This window comes from Microchirus variegatus (assembly GCF_963457635.1).
Source record: "Microchirus variegatus genome assembly, chromosome: 2".
In the NCBI taxonomy this organism is placed as follows: domain Eukaryota; kingdom Metazoa; phylum Chordata; class Actinopteri; order Pleuronectiformes; family Soleidae; genus Microchirus; species Microchirus variegatus.
The window spans coordinates 17,932,595-17,951,647 of NC_139803.1; the positions used below are offsets into that span (position 1 = coordinate 17,932,595).

Sequence of the window (19,053 nt, forward strand, 5' to 3'; positions counted from 1 at the left end):
CTCTAACCCAAATCAGTCTAATTTCACCCTAATCTCGAATTCCCACGTCTTTTACAGCTCCAGAAGGACAGGGAGGACAATAAAATCACTTCAGTGTTTAGAATTATTGCTCTGTGAGTCCAGGGCTACTCTTCTAACCCCATTATCTGCTACGTTCACCATACATATAGTTGTTTTGGGGAAATCCGATAAATTAATCTTAACAATTGAATTTTAAATGACAAAAGATGACTTTAAATGGACAGTTCTGCTGAAATGACCAAATCTTTCTTTTTTTGCCTAATTTATACAATTTGTGGAAGGTGATTTGATGGGGTTTTGACATTTTATCAGCTGGTTTGGCTGAGTGTTGAAGTTCTTTTCAGAACTTAATGTGACTTTCAGCTCTCTTTCTTTAATCTTAAATGGAAAACAAAACAAAAGCATGTTTTTCATACTTCAAATACATCAAAAGTAGCATATGATGTGGTTATTGGATTTGATTTGATAATAATAATATTAAAAATGAAACCTTTTTTTTGGAGTATGGAAAGAAAAAAAAATGATACACAGATTCATACTCTTCCAACAAATCCCTGCTCATCTTTTCTCTGTGCATCTGGACAGCGCATGACTAATTAATCACTTCAAGGGAGAAAAAAATTAACCTAAAATCATTTTATGTGCTTCCAAGTATGACATAAATAATTGCAAAATAAATAGTGAAAGGGTTGAGTTCACATAATCCTCTTATGTGTCTGCGTGCATACAATATGTCGACATAAAACAATGCCATCTCGCTTTGACACCTTAATTAGCTTGCATTCTGGGTGACAGTCTGCCTTAATGAGGCAGAGAGGCTGCCAGCGCACTTTTCATGCTCGCAGATGAAAGGATGTTGTTGACACAGGCAGCAAATGAGTGAGATATTATCACGGTGAGTGTTTCTATTAGCTACAGCGCTCCAAGTAGATGAAGGAGCCTCAGCTGGAGATCAAACCAACTGTAAGGTTAATTTAAAATGGCCTTTGGAGGCGGGTAATACAGTGTTTGTGTACAAGTCAAGTCAAATATGGTCGCGTATCAAAGTTGCCGTTACTCTCAAATGCTTTTCAAGGCAAAATTGGTTTTGACACTTCATAGAAATGTTCAAATAATCTTTAAAAAGTGAAAATCGCCTGTGTCAGAATTATACCATTCTGCATGACAGTTCACGGGCCTGCAACACAATTCAGCTTTTGTGTATCTCTAGATAACATTTTAAAGGTGCCCATCAAAGTCATTTTAATGGGTCACTGGCTTTGACAGGCAGAATGGAGGCTCTTTCATACCCACGCTGCACCTGAACCTCTGTCCTTGAATCATGTTGGTTTGGTAAGCAGGTGGGAACAGTGTGACAAAACAGTGCAAAACAGACTCAAAATACAAGAAAAAAACCCACAAAATAAGACAAAGGCTACCTAGTAGTACAGACTATCTGCTTCCTCGCTCTGACATTTAAAAAGGAGTTTGTTGCAGGAATTACAGCAACATTTATTAAAAGGCCACCAAACATTAAATTGTCCCTGAACTACATGTTAAGCATATTTGGCAAATATATGTAATCTACTGAACAAACTATAACACATTAGTCTCGCCATGTTTAAAGGTGCATTATGTAATAAATCTAAAGCAACTGGCCATAAAATCCTCCTAATATGTCACAGAGACTCAGGAATAATGTTCATATAACAAACTGAACTCACCAACAACAACAGTACAGAAAAAATATTTGCATTAAAAAAAAATCTTTTGCGGACTGCAAATCATGTTTATGTTTTGAAATCATGTTTTGGCGCCACCTACCGCCGTCTACCAATCATTGCAGTCAGTAGAGTCTCAGCTGCCGAGCAACCACGGGTTGCCAGTAACGTCAAAAAACAAAAACGTAAAAGACCTCTGTATTCTGAATTTGAATGTAGTAACCGTTTTTGGCCACATTCTTACATATGGCACCAATCATGTTTGGTACAATGTAATCAAAGATGCAAACTACAAAAGTAGGTGCAAAATGATAATGAAAAAAGTCAGTGGTAGCGAGTCATCTTTGTGGGTTTGAAAACCCCACATGGCTCCTAGTGGCTGTGCCAGCAGCATGTAAACGGGTATAAAAGATATTGCGATAGAAAATGTGCTGTATGACTGACTGTGTGAGTGACTGTGTGTGAAAGGCAAAATGCTGTTGTGTAAAGCAGCGTTGAGAGGTGATCAAGAGTAGAAAATCACTGTATGAATACAGATCTATCACCATTTAAACTGCTATTTTAAAGTAAAGTAAATGATTAACTAATCATTAACACTTCATTAAAACCTCTCCACACTTTCCCACGTTCCCTGTCCACAGAGAGTTGCATCCATTTTCTCCTGCATACTTGCATGAAGTTTAATGTATACATACATGAACAGTAGCTGTATTAAATGCAGAAAAGTATGAATCAATCTTTGGTTAAAGATTGGTGCATAGTAATCAAATGACATTATTAGGCGATGATTACTTAATGATAATAAATCAGTAGTTACCAAATGATAAGTAAAAGGTCTCATATTATACCCTATTTCTCCAAGTTAACCTAGTTCCCTGGTGTCCAAATGAACATGTCTGTGACATGCTTTGGTCAAAATACCATAAGGATGAAACACCACAGCAGTTCAATCACCCTGCCAAAACAGCCCTGTATGTATCCACTGGACAGATAAATCCTCTGAGGCTGGAAGTTTGTGTAGAACTCTGTGCTGCACTGTGGAGCCTAGAATATAACTTTTCGCGGACTTCCGGTTTTCGGATGCCATTGCCCTCGCCAGCAATCTCGCATGTTTTTTACGGACAAAGTGGAGCTCCACGAGACGACAATTCCAAGGATTTATCGCATTGTGACGTCCCATGGAGCGCGGAAGTCAACACCACATGTTTTTTCTCCTGAACTTAGACTGAGGAGGACCACAAAAAGATGAGTGAGTCAGATTTTTTCATACTTTGCCGACTGAAAGAACCTCAGTCCCAAATATAAGTATTAAAATTATTAAAAGTTGATTTTGCATAATATGGGCCCTTTAATCACTCAGTAATTTTAGAGGTGTGTGTGGATTTGACAGTCAGCTATAGGAGAGAGAGAGAGACAGCTCAGAGCTGCAGGAGGAGCAGCACCGGGTGAGTTGATCAGCTCCACTAAGGTGAGCTGTTTAATCAATCTCTCTTGGTCTTGGCAGTCGTAACTGAAGCAGGAGGAGAGCTGCACATGGAGAGTGCAGCTGTATAGAAGAAGTTTGTTTGTGTTTATGTCAACAATCAAACATTTTTAACCTGTCAGCGATATTTGCAGGGAAACCTATAACACAGTATGAAGTTCATTTTTTTACATGGCTTGGTTGTGTAGCGTGTTTTCTTCAACAGAACCATGTCAGGCAGAACCGACATATCGATGCTTTAACACCAATGACTAAATTTATAAGCCTTGCACATTATTTTGACTATTATTAAGTGATGACAAGTGAAATGTTCAGTGTAGCAGGAAGCTTGTACATCATAGCATGAAGCTGGTGTCTGAATAAATGCGAACATTAGCTGCGACATAGGGAAAAGACGCTTTGCTGGTAAAACTTTGAAAGCAACTGCAAGATATTGTAGCATTTTGCTGATGCGGAGCACTTTTTTTTTTTTTACGGGCATTCAGCATGCTAATAAAAGTTTGATCAGGCTCTTCGTGAAGAAGAGTAAACCGTTTTTGCTACAAAGCGTCTCACAGGCTGACAGAGTTGACACATGGTTTTTACATTTTACTTGCGGCCGCGACAACGTCTGCATTTATCTCTCATGGCGACAGAAGCAATTCAAAGACCTTTTGATGTTCCAAGATGGAGGAGAATCATTTCCTTGTAGCCTTATTCTGTCACAACAAGAGCAGCCAAAGCTGCGCTATCAAGGCAAGCGAAACATATTTGACATATCTCACTACCGGGGCGAATAAAGAGTGTAAACAGAGATCTTCATAATGATTAAAGGATATGTGGCTGCCCACAAAGACGGGTCTTAAATATACACACACAGGAATGAACCACTTTTCACTGAATATTATCTCATCTCCATCAGCCTCTGTGTCTTAATCACTGTTGGTCAGGTTCTGACTATTCAGATGCAGCTCCATCGTCACAATATCCAGTGAAAGTGGGCAGTGAGAATGGAGAACTGGTTTAAACCCGAGTTTCTCATCCTGAGATCGATACAGGATCAATGTGTACAGGTTGGAGACTTCACTGTGGTGATTACAGATGAGCATGTCCTGCTGACATATACAGTTCTCTTCTCTCGTGTCTCAGCCTTTTCATTGAGGGCTTGCTCTTAGAATAGAGCTAAAAAAAAGACCTGAACTCTGAATGCCATTTATCAAATGTACATGTAATATGAATCAATAAATACAAAAAACTAAATAAGACAAAAATTAAGCACAATCTCTGTCATAAAGTGGCAACCATATATGACTTAATATCCTTTATGTGACTGAACACATAACTGAAATAAGGACAAGATAGTGAGCATCTCTTATAACATCTTGAAAATGCATCTAAGCTGGGTTAATGTATAGCCTTCATAAAACACACTATACAACATTTGAAGCACATGACAAAGAGGCAACATTTGCAAATATTCATAAAGCATTGTGTCCTCTTGCCAGAGGCTGCAATAGAATTTGTATAACCCCCCCAAATCTGATTGGTTGCTTGTGGGTCTGCCTTCTACCAGATACTGAAAATATAGAACATGGCGGAAAATCATTGTTCATACACTGACAATTTGTCATGATTGAAATTGATGTGAGCGAGTCTGTTTTTAATGGATGACATGTTCACCAAATACAAGCTGCACGAGTTAATCCCAATTGAATCGCTGATTACCAATGTCATTGAATTTTCAGTGATTTGGTCAACTTAGTCAAACCTTTTGTGTTCCAAAACGTTATTACACTGGATGCACATGTAGTGCATGATGGCAGCAGTGCTGAGCTGCTAAATTCTAGCATGGGTCTGTAATTTTCCTACCGAGCGTAGATGTCCTGCTCACCCAGTCACAGATCTGTTGAGGATCCTCTGCCATGTTTTACATGGGGGTTGCCTTTGGTAAAAGACATGGTAAAAGTGTAATTTCTTTGGGACCTCAAGGACCTTAAATAAGAAATTGGTCCTATATATATATATATATATATATATATGTATATGGTGAAATATGATAGATATGGTGGAATGTAATACATGCTTTTAAGATTTCTATTCATAATCCTTTAAGAAACTATACTGAACACCCTGCCAGATTAAGAAAAAAGTGCTTTAACCAAATCTTTAAAAAGCAAGACAAAGTAAGTGAATGGACAGGGTATTGTGACGTCTGCTCCATTTACTTTCTCTAATCAAAGCGTTTGCACAAGGCTTCATAACTCATGAAGCATGTTTGCACACCTACCGCTCATCCCTACTGACCCCTTCGTAATAAATGGCGTCCAGTCACTCTGATTGCATGGACATTCCTGTGGAGTTAAAAGCTCACAGTTCACTCTGATTTTCATTCTTTTTTTTTTCCTTCCACGGATCCATTAAAATCTCTCAGCGCAGAGAGGCGACAGACAAGGCAATCACAGGGGAATCCTCCTCAGGATCGCTACAGACAGCCTCCTCTCTTCACTTGCATATCAATGCAGTCATCAGTGAACACTCAGTGCATGGATGGAGCACTAATAAGATGGGACAAGCCACACTTGAGGCAGGCTGCTGATTGACATCAATCTCCTTATATCCAGGGGCTTTATTTCCTTATTATTACAGAGAGCCACTAGACAAGCGAATCAATAACATGCTTCCTCTGGGCTCGGATACGAAGCCTTCAGATGACTCTACACGACTCCTTCCGGGAACCTCGCTGTGCTCATGAATTCACTTCAGCACCTAAGGTGAAAATTTCCTGTTAGTGACATTTGCAGTGTTTCTTTATTCAGCGCAGGCAAATTCTACGCTCGTTTGCATGAAGAAATGAGGAACGGCGACTGGGGGAAAAAAAAAAGTGGCGGTGACATATGATAAATGATTCCATTATCCAACTTAATGAATTGATAATTTAATTTGGTTTTGGGGTGTGACAGGTGCATGAAAGTGGAAATCAATCTCATAAAAGAAAAAGTCGCAGGAAACAAATGAAGGGTATTAAAATCAGTGAGCAACGGCTTTCGATAAACAAACAGTACTGTACAAAAACAGTACGTCCTAATTGTTTCATTCACACAGAAGAATATGGTCAGAATAGCAAACTTTAGTTTCTCCAAAACACTTAGAAGAGAAGAGTGAGGTGAGGGATATTCAGCTTCACCAGTAAATGATACAGTTTACAAACTGTCCGTTTAAGTACAATTTACACTATTCATGTGAAACCAAAGGTTTAAGGTGAAGGAAATTATTTGAATATTCTAGGCCAATACATAACAGCAGGCATGTACACAGCCAATTCTGAAGATCAGTCCTCCAGATGTATCTGTCTTACATATTTCATCAGATGCAGGAAGACACCAACTCTCTCTGGAATAATCTCCTCTCAGCTTGTTCATTATCTACATTTTGGTCTACACCAGGCTCCGACTGGCGTTTGACTGGCAATTAATGAGCACAAGAGCTTTCTGTCAAGCTCAGTAACATGTTATCCTAACAAGTGGACTTTCAACTAGCATGTAAATAATCTAAACAATGGTAAATACTGAATGAGGCTTAATCAATCTCTCCAGAGGAGGATCCTTTTTTTGCGCATGCAATGTCTATGCACACCACTAAGTGCATTCACAAGACGCCAATGTCAAAGCTGTCGGTTTCCACTCCTGAAAATGACAACATATTAAGGTGAGAGCACAGACGAGCACTCATATCCTCCATCTGCCCTTTGACTTCATCGAGCGGAACCAAAAGTTTTTTTTCCCTTTCATTTAATGTGGTCGGCCCGTGTTCCGCTTCATCGAGCCTCGTCCTTCAGATGGGCTTTAAACAAACTGTCTCTTAATGGTGCTGGGGAAACGCATTGGACCTGACCTTTAAGCTGAAGCACTACAAAAACAGAGATACCCAGCAGTGCCTCTATTTGCATGAAATCTACTATAAAGCACTTAAGCTGCAAAGCCAGGTTACCAGGTCAACTGTAGACAAATTGGAATTATGTGGTTTTTGAAAGTAGTTTAATTGGCAATACAATTGTGTTAGCTGAATCAATTTGTACCCACCATTGTTTCAACTTCCTGTTTAAATTTTTTGATTAATCTGTTTTGTGTTTATTTTTGTCTTTCTACAAAGAATAAGGTGATGAGTGTACGTCTTGGTGGAGCACTCAAATTACATAATTTCTGTAATCATGGCCAAATCTGTCTCATATAGAGGCTGGGATCCTTGTTGTATTTCAATTTACCATTGTGCTGCATCCAAAAAAAAAGAAAAAAAAATACTGGGAGGAATGTCTCTCTTCACACTCCATTTCCTTCCATTAGAGTAATTTATCTTTTCATTTTCTTCTCATTTACTCCATGGTGGAGTCAATTAGAGAGCTGCGGGTGAAACGAGACCTACAACTTGAAATCTGCAGCGGATTGCGACGTGAGAAATCCACGTTCTTTTACAGTCGCTGTGAAGTAGAAAGATTGGAAAAATAAACATTTTGTACTCAAAATATGTTTTTCTCTCCCTAAATGTTTATTTTATACAGAAGCATTTACCTATATAAAAAAAACTTAATTAAGAAAAAAAATCACAGATTTATTTTGTCAGGAAAAATCCAAAAAGTGTTTTAGATAAATGCAATATGGTTCATGCGCAAAATACAAAATTGATGGTTTACTTTTGTGAATAACATAGAAAACATAAAACCAACAATGGTTTACTGTTCAGGGTATATAAGCAAATAATATATAATGTAAACCCGAGTACATTCACGTTATGTCTCCTCGGAAGGTGCAGGTTGAGCATCTGGCTCTCGCCCTGACAGAACAGACATTAGTGTTGAATTTACAAGCCTCTTGATTGATGGTATGCTCTCCGTCCCTTCTCAAAGTGATTTCCCAGCCCCCATAACAACTGCATCAGCTCAAGGAACACAGCTGCTAGAGGACGACACATGATGATTTTCAACCATGAGTGTACATGCTGTAGGCTGACAAGCTTATACGTCCACTTCAGTACTGTGGATCTCATTAGGGAGCTGCTACACTGAATCAAAGGCATTTCATACTCAGGGAAGTCTCTATTTTCTTCACCAGACAGCAGAGGCCATTTGAAAAGTGTTTTTTTCTTTTGTTCATGTATTACTTTGTGATAATGCAAACTTCTTTTGTTCGTGTTGTCAGCAGGCTTTAATGTATTGCAGTAGGTGGCAAAGACTTGATAATGAGGCTAAAGAGCAGTCTCTCAACTATTCTCATGACTATGTTGCTTGTTTTGTATCGCAGGAGAATGGCTGGGGGTGTAATACAAGCAAAGCTGATAGAAAATGAAAGCAACAAAACATCAATGTTACATATACAACAGCACATTTAAAGGTAGAGTGTGTCATTATTGGTGAAATTATTTTCATAGTCTCAATTTTTAATAAGTGTACAATCACCATTGTATGACCATTTTTCAATACCCAAGAATTAGCCTTAACATATATCAGGAGATGGCTCAGCTCTTTGTTGTCAAACCACCATGGTTCTACAATATCCCACGGTGGACAAACTAAACAAAATTCTAAAATTCCAATTCATATATGTATTGTATATATTTTGGAAAAAAACATTTACCCATTTTTCTCCAGTAATAACTCTACAGATAGTTGTATTCAGTTTTCATATTGTGTAAATACAGTTGTTTGAAGACTTTGACGAGGCTCAGGGGACTCAGGGCGATCATGAGGAGTACACCGGATGCGCAGATATCATCGGCCGAAATGGGTTTTCTTTATTTCTTGATCAGTGGGAGAGACTCAAAATAAGGCTACTGCTCCTCCTTGAGTGGAAAGGAGCCAGTTGGGGTGGTTTGGTAAGGATGCCATGGGGAACTTCCCTAAGGAGAATAAGCCATTGGCGATGCATGGATGAATGTATTATACTTTCCTAATGTTTGTTTTTTGAATCTGCCATGAGTTTTACTATGCCAATGATTTAGTAAGTGACTATGGAAAGGAAAAATTATTCTGAACTTCAGAAGAGCAATGTGTCGGGATTTATGAGGTAAATAAGTATAATCAGTATATGAAATCATGCCACCTATTATGATGTTTTTATGAATGAAAAGTATCAGAATTTTGTATTGTTTGTATTATTAGCAAATAGGGCTGCAACTAATGATTATTTTTGTTATCGACTAATCTTTCGATTATTTTTTCAATTAGTTGATTAATCCCGATTATTTTGGTTAGCACCTATTTTGGACTTCTCTTTAACATACATACAGTCGTCTTGCACGTCGCCTGTAATTCACCAATTACTGCTGCAAAGTATGCATTAACGTAAGTGAACTAGCGTTCGCTGAGCTAGCTTCTTCCAAGATTTTCCGCCTGATGGACGTACGACACAAACGTATTATATACTTGCATCATAGGCTGATGGTTAATGAATAAATTAGCATGTGATCTACAAGGTATCAACGTTATTTGTGAACTCGCTTCTCTGCCGTACGTGATGATACAGCGGCTCCGGGGTTGTCGGCGTGTTTAAGGTGTTCATGCATCGCCATAGTGCTACCATGGAACGAGCATTTAACGTGTTTCGCTGGTTTATTTTCAGTGAAATGTTCCCAAACTTTGGAAACTTTTGCGTTTCCGAGCCTCTTCGTCTGTTTCCGCCATAATTAGTGTGTTCTTCTCCTCTGCTTTGGGATGTAAACGGCGAGCAATACTGCCCCCAGCACTTCCTGTGGTGAGCTCGAGTGTGTGTTTGGTCATGTTTGTTTGCAGTTACAGATGATAATGAAGCGGCTGGTGTGTGATTTACACCAACAATAACACGACGCGTGAACGCATAAATTTTAGCATCGACAAATTTTTGTAGTCGACGCTAAAATCGATTACGTCGACTAACCATTGCAGCCCTATTAGCAAAACTGACCATGCGTTTACTTATTACTATTGGATGAAATACAACATTTTTGGAATATCATACACCACTGACGGATTCAGAATGCATTCTAAACAACAATGTTCTGCGAACTAGCCTCAATTCGTACTCTATATGGGATTATCTTCTTTTGAAATAAGCCGATTGGTATTAGTCAGCAAAACAGACAAGTCCAACCTTAAGCCCCAGCTCCATTTACCTTGTATCTGAGCAGCTGTTCCATGTATTCCCTTATAGTATAACAGCACCACACACACAGTCACTACACACATTAGAGTAACACAGACACATAATTCACACCCTGTTTTAGCTATAGTTCCCTTTTTATATCACAGTCTTTCTCATATGTGCAAGTCATTAGTCAACAACATTTTATTTTGTCTTCATTTGACAACCCAAAGTTGGACAAAGCAGGCCACTAAAATAGTCATGCTGGGTCACCTTTCAAGATTGCTGTGCTTTACGGTACTTTTCTCTGAATATCATGTCAAGCATTTTTGGTGTCACATAGTGCATGTTTGTGGTTTCAGTGTTCAACTCTTGCTTCAGGCTAGTGCTCCCCATTACCACTTGTTGGATAACCATGGCATTACTGTTCTATTGCTGTCACTCAGTTCTGGTAAAGTTAGTACACATTAAAACACAGAGTATGTATAGTAAGTTATAGGAGGCAGTGAATATACTGTGAATTTCAACAGTATTTTATGTTAGGATAGGAGACAACAATATTTTAACAACATTGATATATCCAGTGGAGATTAAATTCAAGAGTCTTTCTCAACTGGTTGGCAGGAGTTGAGTGAGCAGACTATCAAATAAATCCACTCCAGGGTTTTTTTTTCAGGCACTTATATCAAACCAGGGTTAGAGCAATGTGAGCAGATCAAGTTTTCTGGCAACCCCACTGAAGTCAGCAAAGCAAAATAAAAACTTAATTGGTCAAGAAAAGGGCAAGAACATAAAAGGGCCGAGTCATGGTGGGTTTTTGACACATAAGCAGCTTGACAATAAAGGGCTATGAGGTTATCATTCTTAAAGGGAGATGTTATTTTCTTTCCTCTTTAATATGACATGACATAGTGGAAAACAGCATCTCGTTTTATACAATACTAGTGCAGTGCCTGTAGGAAGTATGTATTCTACTGTGGTCCTTGAAGAAGATTTTTCAGTTATGGTAAAACGTGATTTTCCTAATAAGGTTGCACAGTGTTTGTATTATGTCAGCCCTACGCTAATGCTAATCGTAGCCTCGCTAGCTTACCTTTGGAAACAGCTTTGCCAAGTTAGCGGCAAAGTAGTAGCATGCTAAGGCAAAAATAAATATGTGCTCGCGTATTGGTTGATGGACACCTCGTCGATTCAGTATAACACCATGTTCTGCGGTGTACCGTGCGAAAATGTCTCTCCCACCGTGAGGACAGCCTCTTCACTCCCACCTTCCCACTCCAGACAGCGCAGCTGTTGCTGATGAGCCGCTGCCTGCCTGGTGTAGCTTTACATCAGCCAAAGTGCAGCATGATAAATCAGCGAAAATTTAAATTCCTCAAAAAAAAAAAAAAAATGAAAATCAAGGATGCACACCAGGGCCATGCTCAACCCATATCCTAAATCTTAGGGCGATCTGACTAACGGTCAGCGAGATATGCCTGTCACAGACACACAGACACAACTTGCTTTATGGATAGATTCACATAGAAAAGAGTCTGATGATTTGGCTTTGGTCAGAACAATAGCCTGGATTCTAGTTAATTCCAGTCATACCTAGGCCTGTCGCGATATTCAATAAATCAATTTATCGCACGATAAATAATTAAAATTAGCTTGATAATTTTTCTGGCCGCGATAAATGCCATTTGCATGCTTTTTTGTTTTCCCCGTCTCTCTCTCTCTCCCTCTCTCTCTCGGGTCCTAAAGTGTGTGAAATTTGATGTAGTATGCATGCCAGGTGGCTAGGTGGCGCTGTGAAGCACTGCCATACAACAACACCAGGAGCGCGCGCATGCGCTGAAACTTCCTTCTACTTCTTTCTAGTAGCGCTGAGTCGCCCACAGTCGAAAACCAAAACATTGACTCTGCGTAATTGCTGAAATGACTCCTGGATCGGAATCACCCACCCTCCAGAGTGGAAATCTTAAAAACGCTCCGCTGTCAACCCTTTAGACGGGAACGCGACAGCGCTGCTCACGCTGACACGACGCTGAACCTGGGGCGAATGTGGTGCCAACTTCAGCGTCCTGTCAGCGTGAGCAGCGCTGTCGCGTTCCCGTCTAAAGGGTTGACAGCAGAGCGTTTTTAAGATTTCCACTCTGTAGGGTGGGTTCATTTTTTTGCATTTTTAAGCCCAAAAAACGCCGTCGCCGTCTAAACGAAAGGCACATCTGATAAAATATTGTGTCAGTTTCACCCGGGAGCGTTGCCGTGTAAAGCCAGAGTAACGATGAGTGAACCCTCATGTCAGTCACTTGTCAGTCGCATGGTGTGTGTGGAGGCGGGACTCCTGGCATAGTCTACCACAGCAGAGTGCAGCTAACCCATTTTATTTATTGCTTTTGCTTGTTTGTTAATTTAATGTGTTCTAGTGTTAAATATTCTTTAAAAATAAAAGTTTATTTCTCTTTGAAAAGGTGTACCTGCATTATTATACCATTATCATTGTATTAGATGAAAATTATCTCAGAACAACAATATTATCGATTATCGCAATAATTTCTGAGACAATTTATCGTCCAGCAAAATTTGTTATCGTGACAGGCCTAGTCATACCAGGCAGTCGTTATTAGAGATCTCCTCCTCAGCTGATGTCAAATGACCAGGTGTAGTTTAGTTGTGTTATTTGCACAAATTTGCGTCACTATGTATTTTGATCAAACCACCGCTACAATATTAACACTGATCGCATATTTTGCAGATGCACACACATCAGACACTTCTGTAAAGTCAGTAAGAAAAAAAACATACATCAGTCAGATGAATTACATGATGAATTGTGTTACTCTGACTAAAATCAGACCTTTGAAAAACTGCTAACATCATCAACATTAGTCAGACTGAAATTATACTTCATCAAATTTCCCTATTAATAATACACTTGACATTGCAGTTTTACTATGTATGGAGCTGAGCTGGTCTAGGTATTTTGCGCATATTCTGAAATTCCCATCTGGGAAGGCGAACATACTTCAGTAAATAAATTGACTCCCCACCAGTATACTGGGTAGACTGTATACTAGGACACAGGGATTAAAATTAACACCGTCCCGTCGTCCCGGGGACGAAATTAATTGTCATCGGGACGATCAATACTCTCTCTCGGGACGACCACGGGACGAAAGAGAATTAGAAAAAGAGAAATATATTATTTATTATCAACATAATGTATTGTGTTTTTATTATATTATCAGTAAGTAACAACTCAAAATGTAAAAAACATTTTCGGGACGATTCAGGACGATTCAGGACGATTTGGGACGGTTCAAAATGTTTTTCGGGACGTTTCCGGGACGGTGGTGAAAAAAGTTAAAAGTCCCCGCTAGGAAAGTAGTTCAATTATGGTATAGTCGAGCTTCAACCATAGCTCAACATAACATTTAATAGAATCATACTGACTGATCTAACGTAAAAGGAGACACATCCAGGATGCATTTTAATGCCAGGTGGGAACAGTCTCTATCTGTCTGTATGGTATTGGTCACTGAGGATGGATGTTAATATCAGGTCTGAATGGGGATTCGTTTACACAAAAGCTTAACAGGGGTGTCACGATCTCGATTGTAAATAGAATATCGATCGAAATGACTTCTGATTTGGGCGATTTTTGTTGCATGGTACATGGTATGTAAGCACATGACACATTATGTGCATGTAGCATAGCACAGGATATCTCCGCGGACGTAGATGTAACTGGGAAATCAACTCGGTTAACATGGAGAACTATCCTCATTTGGAGAAAAACTTACTCAAAATTCAACTTGCGCTAAAGCAATTACTAGCGTTATAGAGCATTTGTAGCACCAGACATGTGGCCTTATTCAGTGGTGGATAACCCTGGATTTAATTTACATAGTGGAAGCACATTATCAAATGCCAAGAAGGTCACATCTTACAACAAAGGTGTTTCCTCACATGTATGATAATGTTATTGAAGGTCAGTGCAGATTTAATGACCTTAACAACAGATTGCTGGACCTTTAGAGCAACACAGAGCTACATGACTTCTCTCTTTTTTTACACATAGTTTACAATTGACTGGTTATTGTTACATTCATATTGCTAACACATTATTCAAATTTGACAATATGGCCTTAGTGTGGTATTGTAAACAAATTATGGTCACCATGTAGACAATCAAAATGGGGAAAAAATTAATAAATGAGTTATCATGACATAAACCTAATACTAGGACTAAACTAAACAAGTGTAAAGATGGCAGGCCCTTCTGTGCTAAAAGGGAGGAAAAAAAGAATAAGAATTGAATCGAACTTTGAAACTTTGAAAATTGAATCGAATCAAGGATTTTGGAGAATCGTGACAGTATATATCTTTTTTTCATCATACTTTTTAACATTCACACTAACCCTGGGGTGAGGCATTGATTCAGACAGTGGTAACAGTGTTTTTTTTGTTCTGTTTTTTTTTTTTATCATATTACCCTCGTCAGTCCCCTCTTAACAATGAAAACCCTTTACTGCAATTGGAATTTCAATCGATTGCAGTGCAAATCTTGTCATCTTGTAACTGCCTCACATCTTAGCAATTTTGAGAGAAGATTATCTATAGCAATCTTGGAAGTAGATTCTAGACAATAAAATACAAAAGAGTAAAAAAATACACAATAAGAATCTGAATCCGAGGGAGAGTGATGAGAAGGAGCAAGAGAGAAATGTCTTAGAGCAGAGGCATTTTAATATGCTGGCTGCAAGTAACGTTGAAATTAGTTTTATGCTTTTTGGCAGGAGGATGCCAGAGAGCAAAGCCAGGTGAGAGCCTGTGAGTACACAAGTCTGAAAACATAAACGCTGTGAACCAAAACACAAGCTGCCTATTGGGAGGTGAGGAGAAACAATATTAACACTGACAGTGATGGATGATGCTGCTTCCTGTAGAGGTCTGATAGATACAGGACCCTTCAGAGCCGTGAAGCATCGTCTTCCAGTCTAGTCGTGTTCACACACACAAGTGAAACCTGCATTCCAAGTTAATGGGTTATGTGTTTTTTTTTTGCACAAAGACAAATGAGCTTGGTTTGTTTTTTGTCATTTATATTTTGCAAGCTAGACCTTCACTGTAGAGTAAATACCTTATAGTGCACTCTTGCTGTGCAGCACAGCTTGTATTGTCATATACAATTAGAACAATAGGCTTTATTGATGTCCAGTCTTACTTATTTATGAACCACTACTGTTTGTTTATGCCATCACCAGTTGCATGACTTATGAGCAACATGTGGTCTATATAATAGCTATTGTTTCTCCACAACACGCACCCTACACACAAACACACTCACAATGTGTCAGTGTACGTCATCGTGTCCAGTGCTACTGTATTCACACAGCTACAAATGAAGTAACCATCACTATGCCTCTTGGATGGAAAAGAGCAACTTACAGTTTAGCAGTCTTCCTCTCCAACAGCAATATGAAATGACCTCCCGCTGCTTTGCAGAATGTGTTTTAGTTAGTGCTAAATTCAACATATCAGCTAAGTTTTCTTAAGACTCTGCTTTGAAAACATGTTGGATCAGATGAAACACTAAATTGTCACTGAAGATACGAAGAGATAATGCTTTTGCTGAGGTAGTAGAGGCACATTGTCAAGTTGGATCAAAAGCACATTTATTGATCATATTGTCATTATTTTGTTTTATTTATTTATCTATAAGTAATCACCCACTTTACATTATAAGAAGTAATTCCCTCCTCTAAGCATAGTTGTTTCAACAGTTCAGTGGGTAAGAAGTAGCGACATCTAATGGTGAGATTGCAGATTGTGAAAAACCAAGGACAACTCAGCTCACACCTCCCATTCCTAAGTGTCATATCAAATGAAAACTCTGGCCAGTTTTCCATTCAGGCTGCTAGAGAAACATGGTGGCACACGATGACAGCTATGAAAAACCAATAGGTTTTATTTTTAAAGTGATTATACATACTTATGGCTAGTATACATTTCTGCCAATGAGTCCCCCTAAATTTTACATACTGAGCAACCTGGCATGGCTTATATTGCATCAATAAATGTGCGACAGAGCAGAAAGATTAGATGCTAGATGTCGATCTGTTGTGATCATATTTCAACGTTTCCAGTCTCATGCTACAGGAGCAGGTATTTTATGAAATTATGTTAATTAACCCCAACGTGTAATTGGAGAAAATGTGTAGAACAAATAAATCTGTAGTACTGGCAGGTGGTAGAATCAAGAAAAAAGGAAACAGATAATGAGCAAATATCTTAGCAAGCCGTTATTCACAAATTAACGTGAGCACTGATAACTTCACACGCACAATCTGAAAAAACCCACAAAGTTGTCATTTTCAATCTGACTAATGAAAAGAATCATCAAAGTTAGTCAACTTTTTAATTATTTTGTTAGTTTTTTTAATTACTTTTCTTTATAGATTCACAAAAGTTGAATTTCAAGCCTGGCTAACTTGAGAGGATCGACAAACACGTGGTGCAAGAGTAAATCTGCATGGAATAGCTCAGGATGAAAAAATAAATAAAAGATTGAACATTAAAGTGGTTTTAGCCTAAGTGCATAGAGTAGAAAGACAATTTTAGTGCCTAGTTATTCATCCGTCTCATATCAGTGTTACTATACATTTTTTTGGAGGGTTTGTCAGTTTCAGCTCAGCAGAAATCTTCCAAACTCCCCCCCACCGCCAAGTTGTTTCACTTTCCTTCACGCAGCTCAAATGTGCCATATGTAAGAATGTGGCCAAAAACGGTTACTACGTTCAAATTCAAAATACCGAGGTCTTTTAGTGTTCGTTTCCTGACGTAACGAACCTGTGGCTGCTCGGCAGCTGCGACTCTACTGACTGCAATGATTGGTAGACGGCGGTAGGTGGCGCCACATGCCAAAACATGATTTCGAAACATAAACACGATTTGCAGTCTGCAAAATATTTTTTTTAATGCAAATATTTTGGCTGTACTGTTGTTGTTGGTGGTTCAGTTTGTTATATGAATATTATTCTCTGTGATTCTGTGACATATTAGGAGGATTTTTTGGCCAGTTGTTTTAGAATGATTACATAATGCACCTTTAAAGGTTTTAATGGGTGGAATTCTTTTTTTGCATCATTAATCTGTAAATAATAGATTCATGCCTTACCAATAAAAAAAAAACATATTACTGTACTGTTGCAAACTAGCGTGGTATTAAAGCTAATCCCCATTGGTATGTCATATTTCTATCTATAAAACCAATAACACAGCTGAAATTATTAATTACTGTCCAGTATCAAAACACTCTTATAGACACTTCAAAAGTAACATCTGCAATTGTTTTTTTTTAGCCACACATCTTTCTAACTCCATTTTAGTCAATGACAAATACTTTTTTATGCAGATGATACTGTAATTTCTTTACGTGCAGACTTGAATATTTGTGCTACAATATTATAAAACAAACGGCGTCCCTGCCTGCCACGTCTGAAGAGCAAAGTCAAATTACGAGCAGACTCAAAAGGATTTACATAGATGCAGTATTATATATCATTGCATTTTACAAAACCTCCCCTCATGGGGCCTGATTTATGAAAGATTTGTGTGTGCAAAAACATGTGCAAACTGGATTGTGCATGCAATTTAGCGCTCTCTATTTGAGATCTTAGTAAATCATGCACTTAGTCATCTGTCCTGTTGTTTGTTATGCAAATACATGACCTCAGAATAAGAAATGACTGTATATTGACTATGAAATGATTCTAGACTCAACAATATCATATCACATAGTGAGTGAAGGGTTCCAAAAGGGTCCTCCGACAAGCGCTTTCCAGAAGAAAGGGTTTTTCAAGGGTTCTTGGTAACACCAATGGTTCCAGTAAGAACCATTTTGTTCCAGAGAACCCTTTAAAACCCCTTTCCTGAATAAAGGGTTTTAAAGGGTTTCAAGTGGAACCTTTATAAAAAGGTTCTACATGGAGCCATAAAGGGTTCTCCTATGAGGACAAGCTGAAGAACCTTATATGGTTCTACTTAGCACCATTATTTCTAAGAGTGTACTGCCATGTTGAAAAACGAGCAAAAGTATTGTTATACAGTTGTACACACCTTTTGATGTAAATCTACATTTGCACTCAATGCACAATGACTGATTGATACCATCTGGAGTATACCAAGCTAAAACAAGCTAGAAAGAGCACTGATTGGTATGTGAGAAGGAACACCGCTGACGGTGCTCTGACAATGTCGGAAATCTTCCCTCATTTGCTTCGCTCAGGTCTCTTTTATATGCTTCTTTTCGAAGCCTGCTGAGAATCTAGTGCCGCTCCTCAAGATCTTTTAAAGACAGCAGGTGGTCACAACACCCACGCCAGAACCAACCCTTGTGCAATCACACATGCAAGAGACGAGCATCAAAAGCCCAAGCTCACATCTGCAGCTGTTTGTTTATTACGTAGCTTTGCAGCAACACAGCAGCGGTTCTTGATTTTAGCACATGAGAGACATAGGTTGTCTTCAGCAAAAACACATACACAGTCTCTCTCTTAGCTCGCACTCAGTGATCATTTCATACCTTCTTACATGGAAATTTCAGGTTTGTTGTTTGGTGGGTTCAAATCATCTTTCAAATAAATTTAGCAGGTATAACTTGGATTTTTGATCCCTGGTGAATTTGCGAAATGCAACATCAGAAACACATTAAGTCTGAAGAGGAAACAACAACACAATTGTGTATCTTTTATATCAGATCCATGATCAAAGT

The 19,053-nt window shown here is 38.7% G+C and overlaps 1 protein-coding gene across 1 annotated transcript in view; it reads right to left on the minus strand.

Annotated features, from left to right (window-relative positions):
- The window catches only part of LOC310940390 (seizure protein 6 homolog), a gene marked incomplete at both ends in the record, with an annotated part of 63,663 nt that extends 60,230 nt beyond the window's left edge, over positions 1-3,433 (minus strand). The window contains one exon of the mRNA XM_083905342.1: positions 3,376-3,433. Within this exon, the coding sequence (XP_083761468.1) occupies positions 3,376-3,433 (58 nt within the window). The remainder of the gene's footprint in view (positions 1-3,375) is intronic.
- Between the last annotated feature and the right edge of the window lie 15,620 nt (positions 3,434-19,053).